General features: G+C 39.4%; 1 protein-coding gene across 4 annotated transcripts in view; it reads right to left on the reverse strand.

The window, feature by feature from the left end:
- Positions 1 to 638: 638 nt before the first annotated feature.
- Positions 639 to 20,490, reverse strand: part of STARD3NL (STARD3 N-terminal like) — a 62,897-nt gene continuing 43,045 nt past the window's right edge. For all 4 annotated transcript variants that reach the window (XM_044245778.1, XM_044245780.1, XM_044245781.1 and 1 more), the window contains 2 exons: positions 2,515 to 2,590; positions 639 to 1,375 (listed from right to left, as the gene is read on the reverse strand). In XM_044245778.1, the coding sequence (XP_044101713.1) occupies positions 2,532 to 2,590 (59 nt within the window). In that variant the 3' untranslated portion in view covers positions 639 to 1,375; positions 2,515 to 2,531. The remainder of the gene's footprint in view (positions 1,376 to 2,514; positions 2,591 to 20,490) is intronic.

Genomic DNA, 20,490 nt, shown 5'->3' on the forward strand with positions numbered 1-20,490 from the left:
ATTTTATAGTGAGTTCATTCCAAGTAGCTGCTATGTGAGTTGGGATCGTATGACTAGGACTGTCGAGATGCTGCTCCCTCAGTCCACTCTGATGACACTGTTCTGAAGGAAAGAGCATGCACACTCCTTGTAGTAGCACTAAGTGATTCCCGACGTTCCACCAGGATCTGCTCTTTTCCATGGCAGGTGATTTACTGAGGCTTCCATTTTCAGTCTCATTTAGTCAGTGTAAGCAGGGTGACACGAGATCCTTGCCATGAAGCTACTAGCACAGGTAGACTATAGTCGACACAACAGCAGGTGCGTCTTTCCTCACAAGAACACAGACATACAGAGGCCCTGAGTTCAACTATGTCACTGGAAGTCACAGGCTGAGTCATCTCAGTGTGTTCAGTAGAGTCAGGCTGAGCCAGGCTCCACAGAAGACATGCACATCAGGTAAGTGTGCGGGGGTGGGGGGAGGGGGAACCAGACCTGATCCGACCTGCACAAAGATCACTTTCTAGCCAAACCAGCCCCACTCAGTACTCACAACTGAGTTTTTCTTGAAGAACACAATGAATAAGGAAGGAAAACTAAGAGACACAGTGTCTCCGCATAAAGCATTAAGGGAAATATTCATGCTGGAAAGAAAAGAGTTCACAATATAATTTAGTTTATTTTAATTCAAATTAGTCACACAAGGAGAATGATGGCAATGATTTCAGACTGTGGATTCAAAATAAGAGTCTCACACTATTTTGATAAGAAAGATGCTATTGCATAATGAAAATAATACAAAAATGTCTGGTTACCCTATACATGTACTTACATTCCCTCCTGGCCCCCTCTGGTAATTCCAATACTGCCAAATACATAATGAAAAACAAGAAAAATAAAATGAACCATTTTGATATGTTGGTATTTATTACTTTTTAAAACTGTACAAAGAGCGCATAAGCGTGAGTTAAAAAACACAAGGGAAATGTTGGATGTTAAAAAAGAAATACAAAAGAAATCTGAGACATGAAACAAAAAATTCCAAACTGTGGATCAAATAAAAAGATATTTTGCTTACTAAAAAAGTGTTATTCCAATATATTCAGAAGTCTTTTGATCAGGAATATAGCACAAGACTTTGCTCCCACTATTCATGAACATATCAGACTCAGTCTCACTGAACACGGGATGGATCATCACATTATCTTACCAGCCACAAGCAGGTCCTAAATGTATGTGATCTGGTACAATGTCTATGAGGTATTACAATAAATAAATTCTTTATTAACTGTTCATTAAAGTCAGCAGTGGATGTCACCTTCAACTTTCGATAGCAAGATCCCAGCTCTGGTCTTTTTTTTTTTCCTCCAGTGACTTTCAGTGATGAATTTTCACACTTGGAATAAAAGAGAAGAACGTAAAAATATTTGAGCTGCGGTGTTACAAAGTAAAGCGCTACGCTTTACCTTATGTTTTTATGAGAAAGTCTGTGTGCTGAAGACAGGCTGTTACAGACACAAAAAGACCTGGGTGTGGCCACACAAGAATTTATCGTAAGGCATATTAAAGCTTTACTATTCACAGGGCCCCATCTCAGCTGCGTCTCAACCACAGATGCAGAAAGCATGTCTCGAGCATATGGGGGTGCTGGGAACAGGGCCCACTCACTGGCCCAGGCTGCTCTGCAGCCGATCCCCACCTGTCCCCGCTGCACGGCAGCTCCGAGTCAGCCACCGCTCTCTTCTGTCCTCACATAATTAGGCAGAGCTGTTGCTACTACAATTCACTTTGTGTTTATTTGCTGGATTTTTGAGGTGGAAGTGATTCCCTTTGATGATCTGAACAACAGGCCCCACCTTGAGGCCCATCACCTCCTGCTCTGGTTGGACGATGTTTTCATCTCAGAAGCTCCACAGTATGTGGGGGACATCGGGATGCAGGGCCCCGGCAGAACCTGGTACCAGATTGAGCGGGCCTGAGTCCCAGCTCTGCCCCTTGCCTGCTGTGCTGCCTGGGATGGTCACTCACCATTCCAGGCCCACGGGCTCAGATGTAGACAGACACTCGGTCCCTACATCCCATTCCACTGCTACCCTCACTCCAAGTTATTAGAGCCTGTAACTGAACAGCATCTGACACAGAGACATGCTGGCTAAGTAAACAATAATGAACTCATCCTTATTCTATAGAAATGGAGATGGTAACTAGACTTACGATGGCAATCACACTGTAGTGATTTGTACCATATACAAATACCAAATTCTAATGTTATACACCTGAAACTTACATGTTACATGCCAATTTTACCTCAGAAAAAAAAAAAAAAAACTTGAACTCTGAGGTATTTTTCATACTTTACAAATTCACATCTATGCAAAAGAATGTTAAATTTTACATGAATAAAATATAACTATAAATCCATGTGACTAGGATAAATCTGACTATATATTTGTACTCATATTATTGAATTTGACCTTGACAGTACCCAAAGAAATGATCCAGTTTTTTGTTACACTTTTACTTTCAAACACTTACTTTAACAAAAGTAGTACTCATAGCTCCAAAAGTGGTTTTTCACTGTCCTGTTTTTCTTCAGCTTCTTCTTCAGATCCTAAAAGGTAGGGAAAAGGGAAGGAGAGAAAAAAATGGTGAACCTTATATCGTTCATACATTCGAGCCCACCATTTCACTCTGGAATTATTTGTTTAGGAAGTATGTCTAACAAAATGATATTTGTTTTTCATTAAGTAGATTTTGATAAAAATGAGGGGAAAAAATCTAGATGCCTGAGGCTAGAAGAAAGTTTAAAAATTATTTTATTTCCAGGGGCGCCTGGGTGGCTCGGAGGGTTCAGCCGCTGCCTTCGGCTCAGGTCATGATCTCAGGGTCCTGGGATCGAGTCCCGCATCGGGCTCTCTGCTCAGCAGGAAGCCTGCTTCCTCCTCTCTCTCTCTGCCTGCCTCTCTGCCTACTTGTGATCTCTCTCTGTCAAATAAATAAATAAAATCTTTAAAAAAAATTATTTTATTTCCACAAAATATTTCATATCCACTTGCATTTATATAGTTCATTACAGCATGGAAAATGCACATTTTATAAAGTAAGAGCAAATACGTAATGAAAAGAACTATATCCAATAGGATCATAATTACAAAAATAAAAACCCAAGTACATATGTGCCAATCAGAAAGCCTACAAGAGGGGGAGGAGTCAAGATGGCGGAGAAGTAGCAGGCTGAGACTACCTCAGCTAGCAGATCAGCTAGAAAGCTTATCTAAAGATTGCAAACACCTGCAAATCCATCGGCAGATCGAAGAGAAGAAGAACAGCAATTCTAGAAACAGAAAAACAACCACTTTCTGAAAGGTAGGACTGGCGGAGAAGTGAATCCAAAGCGAAGGGAAGATAGACCCCGGGGGGAGGGGCCGGCTCCCGGCAAGCAGCGGAGCAACGGAGCACAAAATCAGGACTTTTAAAAGTCTGTTCCGCTGAGGGACATCGCTCCAGAGGCTAAACTGGGGCGAAGCCCACACGGGGTCGGCGTGACCTCAGGTCCCGCGGGGTCACAGAAGGATCGGGGGTGTCTGAGTGTCGCAGAGCTTGCGGTTATTGGAACGGGAAAGCCGGCTGCAGAGACAGAGCCGACAGGAAGCTCGCAGCTCGGAGTTGCATTGAACCAGTCGCAAGCTCGGTGAGCTCGGAGCGCGGCCGGAGGTTAGGCAGACGCGAGTTACTAGGAGCTGTTCGCTGAGGGCGCACAGGGGAGCGGGGTCCCGGGCTCTCGGCTCCTCCGGGCCGGAGACCAGGAGGCCGCCATTTGTATTCCCGTCCTCTGGAACTCTACGGAAAGCGCTCAGGGAACAAAAGCTCCTGAAAGCAAAGCCGAGCAGATCACTCAGCCCGGCCCCTGGTAAGGGCGGTGTGATTCCGCCTGGGGCAAAGACACTTGACAATCACTACACCAGGCCCCTCCCCCAGAAGATCAACAAGAAGTCCAGGCAAGACCAAGTTCACCTACCAAGGAGTGCAGTTTCAATACCAAGGAGAGAGCAGCAGAATTCCAGAGGAGGAGAAAACAAACCACGGAACTCATGGCTTTCTGCCTGTGATTTTTTAGTCTTGCAGTTAATTTAATTTTTTTCTTTTTCATTTTTTTCTCTTCTTCTGCTAAAATTTTTTATAACTTTTACCCTTTTCTTTTTTAACGTTTTTTAACTAGATTATCTAATATATATATATTTTTTCTTTTTTATACTTTTCTTTATTCATTTTCTTTTTTTTTAATTCTTTTTCTTTCTTTTTTTTTCTTTCTTTCTTTTTGAACCTCTTTTTATCCCCAAATCAGAAGAGATCCTAATCTCTTCAATCTTTTTTTTTCTTAATTCTTTTTTAAATTCTTGATTGAATTTTTAATTCAATCTTTTTTTAATTCTTTTTTCCTTTTTTTTCTTTCTTTCTTTTTGAACCTCTTTTTATCCCCAAATCAGAAGAGATCCCAATCAGAAGAGATTGGGAGGTCCCAATCAAAGGAGATCCCAATCAGAGGAGATCCCTCACCCAATCGTGAGGGGGGAGAAATCCCCCCTCACGATTAGGGATCTCTTCTGATTTGGTTAAAGCATATTTTCCTGGGATTGTTGCCACCCTTTTAGTATTTTACTTGCTCCTTCATATACTCTTAGCTGGACAAAATGACAAGGCGGAAAAATTCACAACAAAAAAAAAGAACAAGAGGCAGTACCGAAGGCTAGGGACCTAATCAATACAGACATTGGTAATATGTCAGATCTAGAGTTCAAAATGACAATTCTCAAGGTTCTAGCCGGGCTTGAAAAAGGCATGGAAGATATTAGAGAAACCCTCTCCAGAGATATAAAAGCCCTTTCTGGAGAAATAAAAGAACTAAAATCTAACCAAGTTGAAATCAAAAAAGCTATTAATGACGTTCAATCAAAAATGGAGGCTCTCACTGCTAGGATAAATGAGGCAGAAGAAAGAATTAGCGATATAGAAGACCAAATGACAGAGAATAAAGAAGCTGAGCAAAAGAGGGACAAACAGCTACTGGACCATGAGGGGAGAATTCGAGAGATAAGTGACACCATAAGACGAAACAACATTAGAATAATTGGGATTCCAGAAGAAGAAGAAAGAGAGAGGGGAGCAGAAGGTATACTGGAGAGAATTATTGGGGAGAATTTCCCCAATATGGCAAAGGGAACGAGCATCAAAATTCAGGAGGTTCAGAGAACGCCCCTCAAAATCAATAAGAATAGGCCCACACCCCGTCACCTAATAGTAAAATTTACAAGCCTTAGTGACAAAGAGAAAATCCTGAAAGCAGCCCGGGAAAAGAAGTCTGTAACATACAATGGTAAAAGTATTAGATTGGCGCTGACTTATCCACAGAGACCTGGCAGGCCAGAAAGAGCTGGCATGACATTTTCAGAGCACTAAACGAGAAAAACATGCAGCCAAGAATACTATATCCAGCTAGGCTATCATTGAAAATAGAAGGAGAGATTAAAAGCTTCCAGGACAAACAAAAACTGAAAGAATTTGCAAACACCAAACCAGCTCTACAGGAAATACTGAAAGGGGTCCTCTAAGCAAAGAGAGAGCCTACAAGTGGTAGATCAGAAAGGAACAGAGACAATATACAGTAACAGTCACCTTACAGGCAATACAATGGCACTAAAATCATATCTCTCAATAGTTACCCTGAATGTTAATGGGCTAAATGCCCCAATCAAAAGACACAGGGTATCAGAATGGATAAAAAAACAAAACCCATCTATATGTTGCCTCCAAGAAACTCATTTTAAACCCGAAGACACCTCCAGACTTAAAGTGAGGGGGTGGAAAAGAATTTACCATGCTAATGGACATCAGAAAAAAGCAGGAGTGGCAATCCTTATATCAGATCAATTAGATTTTAAGCCAAAGACTATAATAAGAGATGAGGAAGGACACTATATCATACTCAAAGGGTCTGTCCAACAAGAAGATCTAACAATTTTAAATATCTATGCCCCCAACGTGGGCGCAGCCAACTATATAAACCAATTAATAACAAAATCAAAGAAACACATCAACAATAATACAATAATAGTAGGGGACTTTAACACTCCCCTCACGGAAATGGACAGATCATCCAAGCAAAAGATCAACAGGGAAATAAAGGCCTTAAATGATACACTGGATGAGATGGACATCACAGATATATTCAGAACATTTCATCCCAAAGCAACAGAATACACATTCTTCTCTAGTGCACATGGAACATTCTCCAGAATAGATCACATCCTCGGTCCTAAATCAGGACTCAACCGGTATCAAAAGATTGGGATCATTCCCTGCATATTTTCAGACCACAATGCTCTGAAGCTAGAACTCAACCACAAGAGGAAGTTTGGAAAGAACACAAATACATGGAGACTAAACAGCATCCTTCTAAAGAATGAATGGGTCAACCGGGAAATTAAAGAAGAATTGAAAAAAATCATGGAAACAAACGATAATGAAAACACAACGGTTCAAAATCTGTGGGACACAACAAAGGCAGTCCTGAGAGGAAAATATATAGCGGTATAAGCTTTTCTCAAGAACGAAGAAAGGTCTCAGGTACACAACCTAACCCTACACCTAAAGGAGCTGGAGAAAGAACAAGAAAGAAACCCTAAGCCCAGCAGGAGAAGAGAAATCATAAAGATCAGAGCAGAAATCAATGAAATAGAAACCAAAAAAACAATAGAACAAATCAACCAAACTAGGAGCTGGTTCTTTGAAAGAATTAATAAAATTGATAAACCCTTGGCCAGACTTATCAAAAAGAAAAGAGAAAGGACCCAAATAAATAAAATCATGAATGAAAGAGGAGAGATCACAACTAACACCAAAGAAATACAAACTATTATAAGAACATACTATGAGCAACTCTACGCTAACATATTTGACAATCTGGAAGAAATGGATGCATTCCTAGAAACATATAAACTACCAAAATTGAACCAGGAAGAAATAGAAAGCCTGAACAGACCCATAACCAGTAAGGAGATTGAAACAGTCATTAAAAATCTCCAAACAAGGGACGCCTGGGTGGCGCAGTTGGTTGGACGACTGCCTCCGGCTCAGGGCGTGATCCTGGAGTCCCGGGATCGAGTCCCACATCAGGCTCCCAGCTCCATGGGGAGTCTGCTTCGCTCTCTGACCTTCTCCTTGCTCATGCTCTCTCTCACTGTCTCTCTCTCTCAAATAAATAAATAAATAAATCTTTAAAAAAAAAAAAAAATCTCCAAACAAACAAAAGCCCATGGCCAGATGGCTTCCCGGGGGAATTCTACCAAACATTTAAAGAAGAACTAATTCCTATTCTCCTGAAACTGTTCCAAAAAATAGAAATGGAAGGAAAACTCCCAAACGCATTTTATGAGGCCAGCATCACCTTGATCCCAAAACCAGACAAGGATCCCGTCCAAAAAGAGAGCTATAGACCAATATCCTTGATGAACACAGATGCAAAAATTCTCACCAAAATACTAGCCAATAGGATTCAACAGTACATTAAAAGGATTATTCACCACGACCAAGTGGGATTTATCCCACGGCTGCAAGGTTGGTTCAACATCCGCAAATCAGTCAATGTGATACAACACATCAATAAAAGAAAGAACAAGAACCATATGATACTCTCAATAGATTCTGAAAAAGCATTTGACAAAGTACAGCATCCCTTCCTGATCAAAACCCTTCAAAGTGTAGGGATAGAGGGCACATACCTCAATATCATCAAAGCCATCTATGAAAAACCCACTGCAAATATCATTCTCAATGGAGAAAAACTGAAAGCTTTTCCACTAAGGTCAGGAACACGGCAGGGATGTCCATTATCACCACTGCTATTCAACATAGTACTAGAAGTCCTAGCCTCAGAAATCAGACAACAAAAGGAAATTAAAGGCATCCAAATCGGCAAAGAAGAAGTCAAATTATCACTCTTCGCAGATGATATGATACTCTATGTGGAAAACCCAAAAGACTCCACTCCAAAACTGCTAGAACTTATACAGGAATTCAGTAAAGTGTCAGGATATAAGATCAATGCACAGAAATCAGTTGCATTTCTCTACACCAACAACAAGACAGAAGAAAGAGAAATTAAGGAGTCAATCCCATTTACAATTGCACCCCAAACCATAAGATACCTAGGAATAAACCTAACCAAAGAGGCTAAGAATCTATACTCAGAAAACTATAAAGTACTCATGAAAGAAATTGAGGAAGACACAAAGAAATGGAAAAATGTTCCATGCTCCTGGATTGGAAGAATAAATATTGTGAAAATGTCTATGCTACCTAAAGCAATCTACACATTTAATGCAATTCCTATCAAAGTACCATCCATCTTTTTCAAAGAAATGGAACAAATAATTTTAAAATTTATATGGAACCAGAAAAGACCTCGAATAGCCAAAGGGATATTGAAAAACAAAGCCAAAGTTGGTGGCATCACAATTCCGGACTTCAAGCTTTATTACAAAGCTGTCATCATCAAGACAGCATGGTACTGGCACAAAAACAGACACATAGACCAATGGAACAGAATAGAGAGCCCAGAAATAGATCCTCAACTCTATGGTCAACTAATCTTTGACAAAGCAGGAAAGAATGTCCAATGGAAAAAAGACAGCCTCTTCAATAAATGGTGTTGGGAAAATTGGACAGCCACGTGCAGAAAAATGAAATTGGACCATTTCCTTACACCACACACAAAAATAGATTCAAAATGGATTAAGGACCTCAATGTGAGAAAGGAATCCATCAAAATCCTTGAGGAGAACACAGGCAGCAACCTCTTCGACCTCAGCCGCAGCAACATCTTCCTAGGAACATCGCCAAAGGCAAGGGAAGCAAGGGCAAAAATGAACTTTTGGGATTTCATCAAAATCAAAAGCTTTTGCACAGCAAAGGAAACAGTTAACAAAACCAGAAGACAACTGACAGGATGGGAGAAGATATTTGCAAACGACATATCAGATAAAGGACTAGTGTCCAAAATCTATAAAGAACTTAACAAACTCAACACCCAAAGAACAAATAATCCAATCAAGAAATGGGCAGAGGACATGAACAGACGTTTCTGCAAAGAAGACATCCAGATGGCCAACAGACACATGAAAAAGTGCTCCATATCACTCGGCATCAGGGAAATACAAATCAAAACCACAATGAGATATCACCTCACACCAGTCAGAATGGCTAAAATCAACAAGTCAGGAAATGACAGATGCTGGCGAGGATGCGGAGAAAGGGGAACCCTCCTACACTGTTGGTGGGAATGCAAGCTGGTGCAACCACTCTGGAAAACAGCATGGAGGTTGCTCAAAATGTTGAAAATAGAACTGCCCTATGACCCAGCAATTGCACTACTGGGAATTTACCCTAAAGATACAAACGTAGTGATCCAAAGGGGCACGTGCACCCGAATGTTTATAGCAGCAATGTCCACAATAGCCAAACTATGGAAAGAACCTAGATGTCCATCAACAGATGAATGGATCAAGAAGATGTGGTATATATACACAATGGAATACTATGCAGCCATCAAAAGAAACGAAATCTTGCCATTTGCGACAACATGGATGGAACTAGAGCGTATCATGCTTAGTGAAATAAGTCAAGCGGAGAAAGACAACTATCATATGATCTCCCTGATATGATGGAGTGGTGATGCAACATGGGGGCTTAAGTGGGTAGGAGAAGAATCCATGAAACAAGATGGGATAGGGAGGGAGACAAACCATAAGTGACTCTTAATCTCACGAAACAAACTGTGGGTTGCTTGGGGGAGGGGGGTTGGGAGAAGGGTGGTAGGGTTATGGACATTGGGGAGGGTATGTGCTTTTGGGTAAATTGGAAGGGGAGATGAACCATGAGAGACTATGGACTCTGAAAAACAATCTGAGGGGTTTGAAGTGGCGGGGGGGTGGGAGGTTGGGGTACCAGGTGGTGGGTATTATAGAGGGCACAGCTTGCATGGAGCACTGGGTGTGGTGAAAAAATAATGAATACTGTTTTTCTGAAAATAAATAAATTGTGAAAAAAAAATAAAAAAAGAAAGCCTACAAGAAAATAACCAGAGGACAGAATCATTTCCGGATATTCCAAAACGTGTACAACAAACTGACTTTGTAATTTTTAAATTATGTATTTTTAAAAGGGTCTAAATACCTTTATTTATACCCTTTATACCCATAATAATAAATTATGTGGAATTACAAACACAAAACCAGCAGGAGGACAAACTGCTGTCTACACTGCTGTGGCACAGAGTAAAGGACAGGTTCTGTGATTGCTGTTCTGTGCACATTTTTATAAAAGCATGTGATACTCTCACAGTCAGGGAAGGAACACAAAAAGGGATCTGTGGAAATACAAGGTAGCAGGTGAGGGATAAAGCCGACTCACAAAGGAACAGCCTGCCTCACTGTTGCTTTCCTCTGGTCAGATACCACACCTCAAACAGCACATTTCTGCTTCTGAGAATGTCTGCCTCATTAGAGCCAAGAACTAATTTGGTCCAAGAGAACAGTTATAGCAGAGAATCTTAAGAAAAGATTGTACCCCGGCGCACCTGGGTGGCTCAGTGGGTTAAGCCCCTGCCTTTGGCTCAGGTCATGATCCCAGGGTCCTGGGATCGAGCCCTGCATCGAGCTCTCTGCTCAGTGGGGAGCCTGCTTCCCTTCCTCTCTCTCTGCCTGCCTCTCTGCCTACTTGTGATCTCTGTCAAATAAATAAATAAAATCTTAAAAAAAAAAAGAAAAGAAAAGATTGTACCCCATGTCTTAACCTCATAAATAACACACGGCTCAGGTTAAGCTTGTGGTAACATACACAGATGAAGATATAGGGGTTGGAAGGCTTCACTTTTCATCCTATTCAATTGTTGTAAGTCATAGTCACCCTGAGGCAGACTAAATGCCTTCTCACTTTGAAATGAGTCTAAGGCAGATCATCATACCAAGTCTTCCTGCTTCTGGACTTAACTGTCCACCTGTCAGACAAATGGCACTTGAGCCACAAGAGCTGACATGTCTTGTAATTATTTGGGAGTCCTAAATAAAGCCAAACTTTTAATTAAAACATAGGAATATGTATGTTTTACAGAACTTAAAAATAAATGCTAGCAAGGCCATCTTGTTATGGTCAAGTGAAGTTAACAAACCTCCTTGAAAGGCAACTATAAAACCGGACTAGATGAACAAAATTAACCATTTCAGCAGTTGGGCAATGTCCAAAATACACAACAATCAGAAGTGATTTTGCTTGAAAAACTGCAGATCGGAAACAACAGTAGTGCTCTTGCCTGGAGCTGAGCCCATTCCTCACCACCTCCCAATACCCAGCTCCACGGGCATGAAGATTTTTCTAAGACAAGATGGCCCATGAGGACTAGCAGTACAATTACACAGTGTAAGGAGCTGGGTTAATTTGGGATGGGGAAGCACGCAAAGGTGAGCTGACAAGCTGTGTGGTGTGCAAGCAGGAAGGCCAGGGGCTCTGCTGGTCTGCGGTTGGGGTCATGACTGCAGCAAGCATGTGCTCGGCTGAAGCTGTGTGCATGCTTAGACTCAAAAGAGCCCAAACCAGCCACACACTTCCTGCTCGACCCCGAGGCTTTGGATATATTGCAGAGGAGATGTGAAAAGACTCGGCAAATAGTACAAGTAGAGGAAAACTTGAAATTCCCTAAAATCTGAATATGCTACTCAATATAAACACATAACTATCTATCAGAGGATGAAGGTCTTTATTTAAATTTCCAGTATGACTAATGTATACTGCTATATTTGTTTCAGATGTACAATATAGTGATTCACCAATCCCAAACATTTCTCAGTGTTTATCCCAATAAATGTACTCTTAATCCCATTCACCTATTTCACCTATCTGCCTACCTACCTCCCACTCTGGTAAAAAGTTTGTTTTCTATATTTAAAAGTCTGGTTTTTTGTCTTTTTTTTCTTTCTTATGTTCTACAGATGAGTGAAACCATATGGTATTTGTCTTTCTCTAACTGATTTATTTCACGTAACAGAGGCTGGAAGTCTTATCAAGGTGCCTGAGCACAACCTCCACCCAGTCACTGGCTATGACTAAACCACATAGACACAGAGGTGGTCCCTGGGGAGCCAGGCTTAAAAATAACGGAGTAGAGCCACTGAGAGACACAAACTGCAGGGGACATAATTTCACAGATTTAGCCTAAGCAATTTTTTAAGAAAAAGAAGAACAATAAAAGCAACCTTTTGGGAAAAGAAGTCAGACTCTAGAGTTGCTACAATGTTTTTTCCACAAAATATTTTTCAATTAAAAAAAATAAAATAAAAAGAAAGGCAAAGAATCAACAATTGGGTGGCGGAAACCCTGACAATTCAATAGAAACTGTCTCTGAGTGTGTCCAGGTTTTTTATTTAGCAAACAAAGACTTCAAAGAGGCTATTATAAATATGTTCAGGAAAATATGGAAAGCCATGTTTAAAGAAGTAAAGTATGACAATAATAAATGAACACACAGATATTCTAAAGGATGCAATAAATTATAAAAAAGAAAAGATTCTTTAGAAGTAAAATGTAGAATAGAAAAATATAATAATTTAAGTAAAGTATTCTCTAGAGGAGTTTAAGAAAATATTCAAATTGGCAGAAGAAATAATCTGTGAACCTGAAGATAGCACTTAACTATATGTTATCCAAGCTGAGTAACAGAGGAAAAGACTGAAGAAAAAATGAACAGAGCTCAGAGGCCAATGAGATAGCATTAATGGAATGGGACTCCCAGATAGAACAGAAGAAAAAAAGAACAGGAAAAATGTTTGAAGAAACAATGGCCCAAACTTCCTTATGGCTAACACGTCCAATATTGTTGAGAAATATTAATCTATAAGTCTAATAAAGTAGAGGAATACCAATTAATATATATACAAATATATTCACCTAATAGGCAACCTTCTGAAAGCCAAGAGTGCATGAAAATAAACACATAATACATCAAATCTCATAAGAGGTTGCTAAATGTCTAATAGAAAATTAATAGCTTTAAATACCTACATTAGAAAAGAAGAAAAATGTAAACTCCAACATGGAAAAGAAGAGCAAGCTAAACCCTCCCAAACACAATAAGGGAAATAAAAACTGGAATGGAAATAACTGAGGTAGAATGCAGAAAAACAAGAGAGAAATACCAATGTAAACCAGATGGGTTTTTTTTTTTATGGCTATATTTTGTATTTTATTTATTTATTTATTTTTCAATTTATTTATTTTCAAAAAAACAGTATTCATTATTTTTTCACCACACCCAGTGCTCCATGCAAGCTGTGCCCTCTATAATACCCACAACCTGGTACCCCAACCTCCCACCTACCGCCACTTCAAACCCCTCAGATTGTTTTTCAGAGAAGGGAATTTGGGTAAATTGGAAGGGGAGGTGAACCATGAGAGACTATGGACTCTGAAAAACAGATGGTTTTTTGAAAATACTTGAAAATATCAGTAAGTTTGATAAACCTTAACCTAGAGTTACAAAGAGGGAAGGAGAGAAGACACAAATTACCAAAACTAGGAAAAAAGAACATCACTACCAATTCTGCAGAAATTAAAATATTAGGAATATTAATTAAATTATTAATTAAATTTAAATATTAGGAATTATTAATTAGAATAATTAAATAATTAGGAATTAAAATATTAGGGATAATTTATGTCAACTAAGTAATTTAGAAAAAATTATGAATTTCTATACATTCACAAATTATCACAGACTCCAGAAGAAATAAAAAATCTGAATACATCTATATATAAAAGGTAAAGAAACTGAATGAGTAATTAGAAGTCTTCTCACAAAGGTAACTCTTGTTCCAGATGGTTTCATTGATGAATCTATCAAACATTTAAAGGAGAAATAATATTAATCACTCGTAAGAAGAATTCATTCAGAAAATAGTATGTTTGGAAAGACTTTCTAATGTATTCTATGAAGTCAGCCTATTAAAGGTAAGGACAAAACAAGAGAATTACAGACCAAAGGGTAAAATATCATGAGCATATATGTTTTATATCTACACATAGGTACAAACATTCTCAGGAAAATATTAGCAAATCAAATCCAGAAAACTACTACTGGATTATACAACATGACCAAGTCGGATTTATCCTTTATACATAAACAGCTGATGTGATATATAGATGGTACTTAATGTGCGTCATCATATCAACTGAATATAGGATAAAAACCATACTATCATTCAAAGATGCATATAAAGCAGGTGAAATGTTTAATGTTTATTCATGAGGAAAACTCTCACACTAAGAATAAAAGCAACCTTTTGAACCTGATCAAGGGCATCTGTGAAACCCACAGCTGACATCATACTTAAGGCTGAAAGACTGACCATGTCTCCCCCAGACCAGGAACAAGACAGGGTGTGTGCTCTTGATATTTCTATTTAACACGATACTACAGTTCTAGACAGTGTGGCTAGAAAAAATAATAAAATATATTTAACAGAAGAAAATTAAAAGTAAAAAAGTCTTTAACCACAGATGACATGATCTTGTATGTAGAAACGCCATGGAATCTCCATGTACACAAAACCAAAATTAGAACTCACGAACAAGCTTAGCATTGTCACAAGGTACACATTCCATATACAAAATATCAGTTAGATTTTTATATACTAGCATGGAAAACTGAAAATAAAATTAAGGAAACAATTCCATTTACTATAGAACTAAAAAGGACAAAACACTTAGGAATTACCTTAACAAAAGAAAAGCAAAACTTATATGCTGAAAATTACAAAACAATGCAGAGAAAAATTAAAGGATATCTAAATAAATCCAGAGAGGATCCATGTTCATGGATTAGAAGATTCAATATTGTGACGCCAATTCTTCCCAAATTCATCTATAAATCCAATGTAGTAGGCTTTACTCACAAAAATTAAAAAGCTCAACCCAAAATTGACATGAAGACCCAAAAGACCTAGAATAGACAAAATAATGCTGAAAAAGAACAAAGTTGGAGAACTGACGTGGTCACCCTACAGAAGCAATTGGGGGGGCGCACCCAAAATTTGATTTGGATGATGAGACTGATGATGCCGCACACACAGAGGGTGTGGAAAGCTTTGTCACTGACACATGAGGTCCTGGGGGCAGCAGGGTGGGCCTTTCAAGCACAGGCTTGCAGCACCTGATTTCAAAGCTACAGAAAGATTAAGTTACAGAGTAAGGCCAGTGTGGTACTGGTGCAAAGAGCATACAGGTCAGTGAAAGAGAACTGAGAGTCCAGAAATAAACCCTTACACTTACGGTTAAATGGTTTTTGACAGATGTGCTGAATTAATTTGGTGCAGGAAGGAAAAGTCTGTTGAACAAAGTGTACTGCCACAACCAGATATTCGAAAGGCAAAAGAATAAACTTAATTCCCTACCTTTTCCATACATGAAAATTAATTCACAATGGATCATAAACTTAGTGGAAGAGCTAACACTATAAAACATTCTCGAAGAAAACATAGGAAGGATACAAGACTAAGGCAAGGAGTTCTTAGATATGGCTTCAAACACATTATCCATAAAAGAATATATTCTGATAAACTGGATATCATCAAAATCAAAACATGTGCTTCAAAAGGTTCCATGAAGAAGATGAAAAGTCTACAGCCGGCAAAAGAAACATTTGCACATCATTTAAAGGACTTTTATCTGAAAAAGGAATTTTATCTATTTTATCTAGAATTTCTAAGGAACTTCCACAATTCAATAAGACACACAACATAACTTAACAAAAAATAAAGATTATGCTGAGTGAAATCAGCCAAGCAGAGAGAGTCAATTATCATATGGTTTCACTTATTTGTGGAGCATAACAAATAGCATGGAGGACAAGGGGCGTTAGAGAGGAGTAGGGAATTTGGGTAAATTGGAAGGGGAGGTGAACCATGAGAGACTATGGACTCTGAAAAACAATCTGAGGGGTTTGAAGTGGCGGGGGGGGGTGGGAGGTTGGGGTACCAGGTGGTGGGTATTATAGAGGGCACAGCTTGCATGGAGCACTGGGTGTGGTGAAAAAATAATGAATAATGTTTTTCTGAAAATAAATAAATTGAAAAAAAAATAAATAAAGGTGGTAAAATAGACATTTCTCCAGAGAAGACATATGACTAATTAATAAGCTCATAAAAAGGTTCTCAAGGTCATCTATCAGTCCTTAGGGGCAAATAAAAACCACAAGGAAAGAGCACTTCAGACCTGCTAGAATAACCATAATCAAAAAGCCCCTGCCAGGTATGGAAGAGTACATGGAAAAACAAATCCTTACACACTGCTAAAGGGAACGTGACATGGTATAGCACTTTGGAGAACACTTTAGCAATCACTTGAAAAGTTCAACAGAAACTCGCCCTAAGATTCAAATCAAAACGACATTGAGATACCACCTTACACCAATTAGAATGGCCAAAATTAACAAGACAGTAAACAACAAGTGTTGGAGAGGATTTGGAGAAAGGGGAACCCTCTTACACTGTTGATGGGAATGCAAGTTGGTGCAGCCACTTTGGAAAACAGGGTGGAGATTCCTTAAGAAATTAAGAATAGAGCTTCCCTATAACCCTGCAATTGCACTCCTAGGTATTTACCCCAAAGATACAGATGTAGTGAAAAGAAGGGCCATCTGTACCCCAATGTTCATAGCATCAATGGTCACAGTCACCAAACTGTGGAAAGAACCAAGATGCCCTTCAACGGACGAATGGATAAGGAAGATGTGATCCATATACACTATGGAGTATTATGCCTCCATCAGAAAGGATGAATACCCAACTTTTGTAGCAACATAGATGGGACTGGAGGAGATTATGCTGAGAGAAATAAGTCAAGCAGAGAGAGTCAATTATCATATGGTTTCGCTTATTTGTGGAGCATAAGGAGTATCAGGGAGAACATGGGATGATGGAGAGGAGAAGGAAGTTGGAGGAAATTGGAGGGGGAGATGAACCATGAGAGACTATGGACTCTGAAGAACTAACAGAGTTCTGGAGGGGAGGAGGTTAGGAAGTTGGGTGAGCCTAGTGGTGGGTATTGTGGGGAGGGCACGTACTGCATGGAGCACAGGGTATGGTGCATAAACAATGAATTCTGGAACACTGAAAAGAAATTTAAAAAATAAATAAAAATTTAAAAAAAAAAAAAAAAAAAAAAGGAAAAGAAACTCGCCCAAATACCCAGTGAGTCCTCTCCTAGGAATCTAAGAAAAATAAAAGCAAATGTCCCCAGAAAGACATGCACATAAAAGTTTGTAGCAGGATTAGTCATGATAGCAAACATAGCCAACAATTCCAATGTTTAAATACTGATAAAGAAAAGACTGTATGTCCCTAAAATGGAATAGTATCAAGTCACATAAAGGAATAAACTACTTATACATGCCACACCATGAATGGCTGTCAAGAACATTATACTAAATAGAAGAAGCCACATGCAAAAATTACATATTCTATGATATTGATATTAATTGTCCAAAAAGGGCATATTTTTAAGACAGAAAGTAGATCAGTGGTTTATCTGGGACTGGAAGTAGGAGTGAGGGTTAGTTAAAAAATATTTTTGGATAATAAAAGTGCTCTAAAATTATACTGTGATGTTGGCTTAAAAGTATAGGTTTACTAAAAATCATGCAATTGCATATTTACAATGAATCAATTTTGTTTTCCAAATTATAACTCATTAAAGCTACTCTTTTTTTTAAATTTTTTATTTCTTTTCAGCGTAACAGTATTCATTGTTTTTGCACCACACCCAGTGCTCCATGCAATCCGTGTCCTCCCTAATACCCACCACCTGGTTCCCCCAACCTCCCACCAACCCCCCCCCACCCCTTCAAAACCCTCAGGTTGTTTTTCAGAGTTCATAGTCTCTTTTTTTTTTTTTTCAATTTATTTATTTTCAGAAAAACAGTATTCATTATTTTTTCACCACACCCAGTGCTCCATGCAAGCCGTGCCCTCTATGATACCCACCACCTGGTACCCCAACCTCCCACCCCTCCGCCACTTCAAACCCCTCAGATTGTTTTTCAGAGTCCATAGTCTCTCATGGTTCACCACCCCTTCCAATTTACCCAAAAGCACATACCCTCCCCAATGTCCATAACCCTACCACCCTTCTCCCAACCCCCCTCCCCCCAGCAACCCACAGTTTGTTTCATGAGATTAAGAGTCACTTATGGTTTGTCTCCCTCCCTATCCCATCTTGTTTCATGGATTCTTCTCCTACCCACTTAATGCTTAGCGAAATAAGTCAAGCGGAGAAAGACAACTATCATATGATCCATCTTTTTTTTTTTTAAATCAAGGTTAGATGGTATCTTCAGCGGTGATGTTTTAATACACTTCAAACTTTTAAGTAAAAAGTAGGAAAACTATGTTTCAAATATGTTGATTACACATCAAGTGACTATAGAATTGATCATCTAAATGAGAACATTTCCAATAGATCAAAGGAGCTCTAATAATAACTACATGGAACCAAAGGAGTCAGCCAAGGCTGTCCAGGGCAAACCAGCATGTATGGCTGGTTGCTATTAGAAAGTGTAAAATTATAATTACAGTGTCTTTCTCTAGATTTGCTTATCACAGATTGTATTATGCAACCAAACTATTCTTCAAATTCTTTTGATGATTTACGATGTGGCTAACTTTTTCTCAGCATCACAACCGGTTCACTTCAGCTGTCTGACCCCACATAACACCTTCAGCCCAACTGTCTGACAGAGGATTGTGGTTCCTTGTTCCTTCCACTGAATACACAGGGAAGCAGGACACAGTTAGACCAATACGTAAACAGGCAAACACATAGCAGTTATAACCCTTCAAAGTACATCTAACAAAAGGTGCTAATTTTCCAAATCTCTATGATAATAAAACTCAACCCATCCCTTTACAAGGAAAAGTGCTAACATTTAATTTTTGGTGACTTTGATTTCTTTCTCTTCTCATCCATTCCTTCCACAGCTATCCATCTACTTGGTGCCGTTGCCTCACTAGGTGCTAGAGAAAGAAAGTCAGAAGAAGGCCAGCAGCCCCCAGACGCCTTCTCCTCCACCAGGGGCCCATCAGCGCTGGATCCGTCCCAGAGCAGCAGGAGCCCAGATGTCCTGTTTCTTTTGTAGCCACTGGCCAAAAGAGCCCACGGTGCTTTAGAGTCGAATCTTACATTGTAGGAACCTTATTCCAATAATAGTTTTAATTTTAATAACTTCCTAACTTGATGGTCAGACAATGAAAATATAATACAGTAAAGTCAGTCATTTTGAACACTCCTTCTCTGCCTGCTTCTCACCTGCATTTTGTCTTGAACAAAGCACATCACGGTGACAATGTTTGTTCTAGCTCAGCTCCTTGATCAAACAAAATGGTAATGCTACCAACCACCACTAGGTGGGGGTAAAAGTCAGAGGCAGGAAGACAACCATAGATTCAGAACTAGAAAGCTTGATGAAGAATGTCTAAGTGTATTCCTCCTGTTACTATTCTGGTCCTCTGAACTTCTAACTAAGTAAATACATTACTACTACGTTTATTACTCTTAGAAAAAGAAAATCTATATGAAAGCATGAATAATAATGTAAACTTCCTTTTTTCGAAAGGAGTCCTATGACAAAACAAACAAACAAACAAACAAACAAAAAAAAACCCAGAAAACCTCAAGGAAATAATTCTCTTATGAGGTAAGCAGAAGTTTAACACTTATTTCAGTTACTGTTGGCTGAAAAAGAGATCTTCTGCTAGCTTGCATCTGTATCTTATCTAACTCTGTGCTTTCATGGTTTAATCTGCTTTTAGATCCAATAGCAAGAGTCCAGAATACCAAGTTACTTAGAGTTCCCCTGACTCACTGTCCCATGGCCATGCCTCTGAACTTTGAGTCTTTCTGCCTGGAATCTGCTTTGCTATCGTGTGTGTGTGTTTCATTACTTACTTAGGGTCAATGCTGGGAATAACATAACACAGATTGTTAACATAACACAGTCTCTAACTCAGTTTACTATCCCAGTGGTGGAAACAGGCCAGGTCAGTGCAGAGGGCAGTGTAGCCAGCACACATGACAACGTTGGGGAGAGTTCCTAAGGAAATGCAGAGAACACTTCCCAGGAGCCTGGGGGTGGGGGTGGGGTGGGAGAAGGCTTCTCTCCTGGCAGTGGAGAGTAGGATTGCAGAGCAACAGTGTGAAGGAGAGAGAAAGCAAGCTGCCGAATGGCCTGAAGGTTTAGGCACACAAGGTCAACAAAGTTCAGAAGAGAACACAAGGAGATGCTACAGGGAGGTTGGACTACTCTAAGTGAGGTCAAATGGTGCTTCTGCCAGGCCAAGGACCCATCACTTCCCTTACCCTTTTTGCCACTGAAGGATTTTGAACAGAAGAAGATGGGATCAATGTTACATT

The sequence above is a fragment of the Neovison vison genome, chromosome 4, assembly GCF_020171115.1.
Source record: "Neovison vison isolate M4711 chromosome 4, ASM_NN_V1, whole genome shotgun sequence".
NCBI classification, from domain to species: domain Eukaryota; kingdom Metazoa; phylum Chordata; class Mammalia; order Carnivora; family Mustelidae; genus Neogale; species Neogale vison.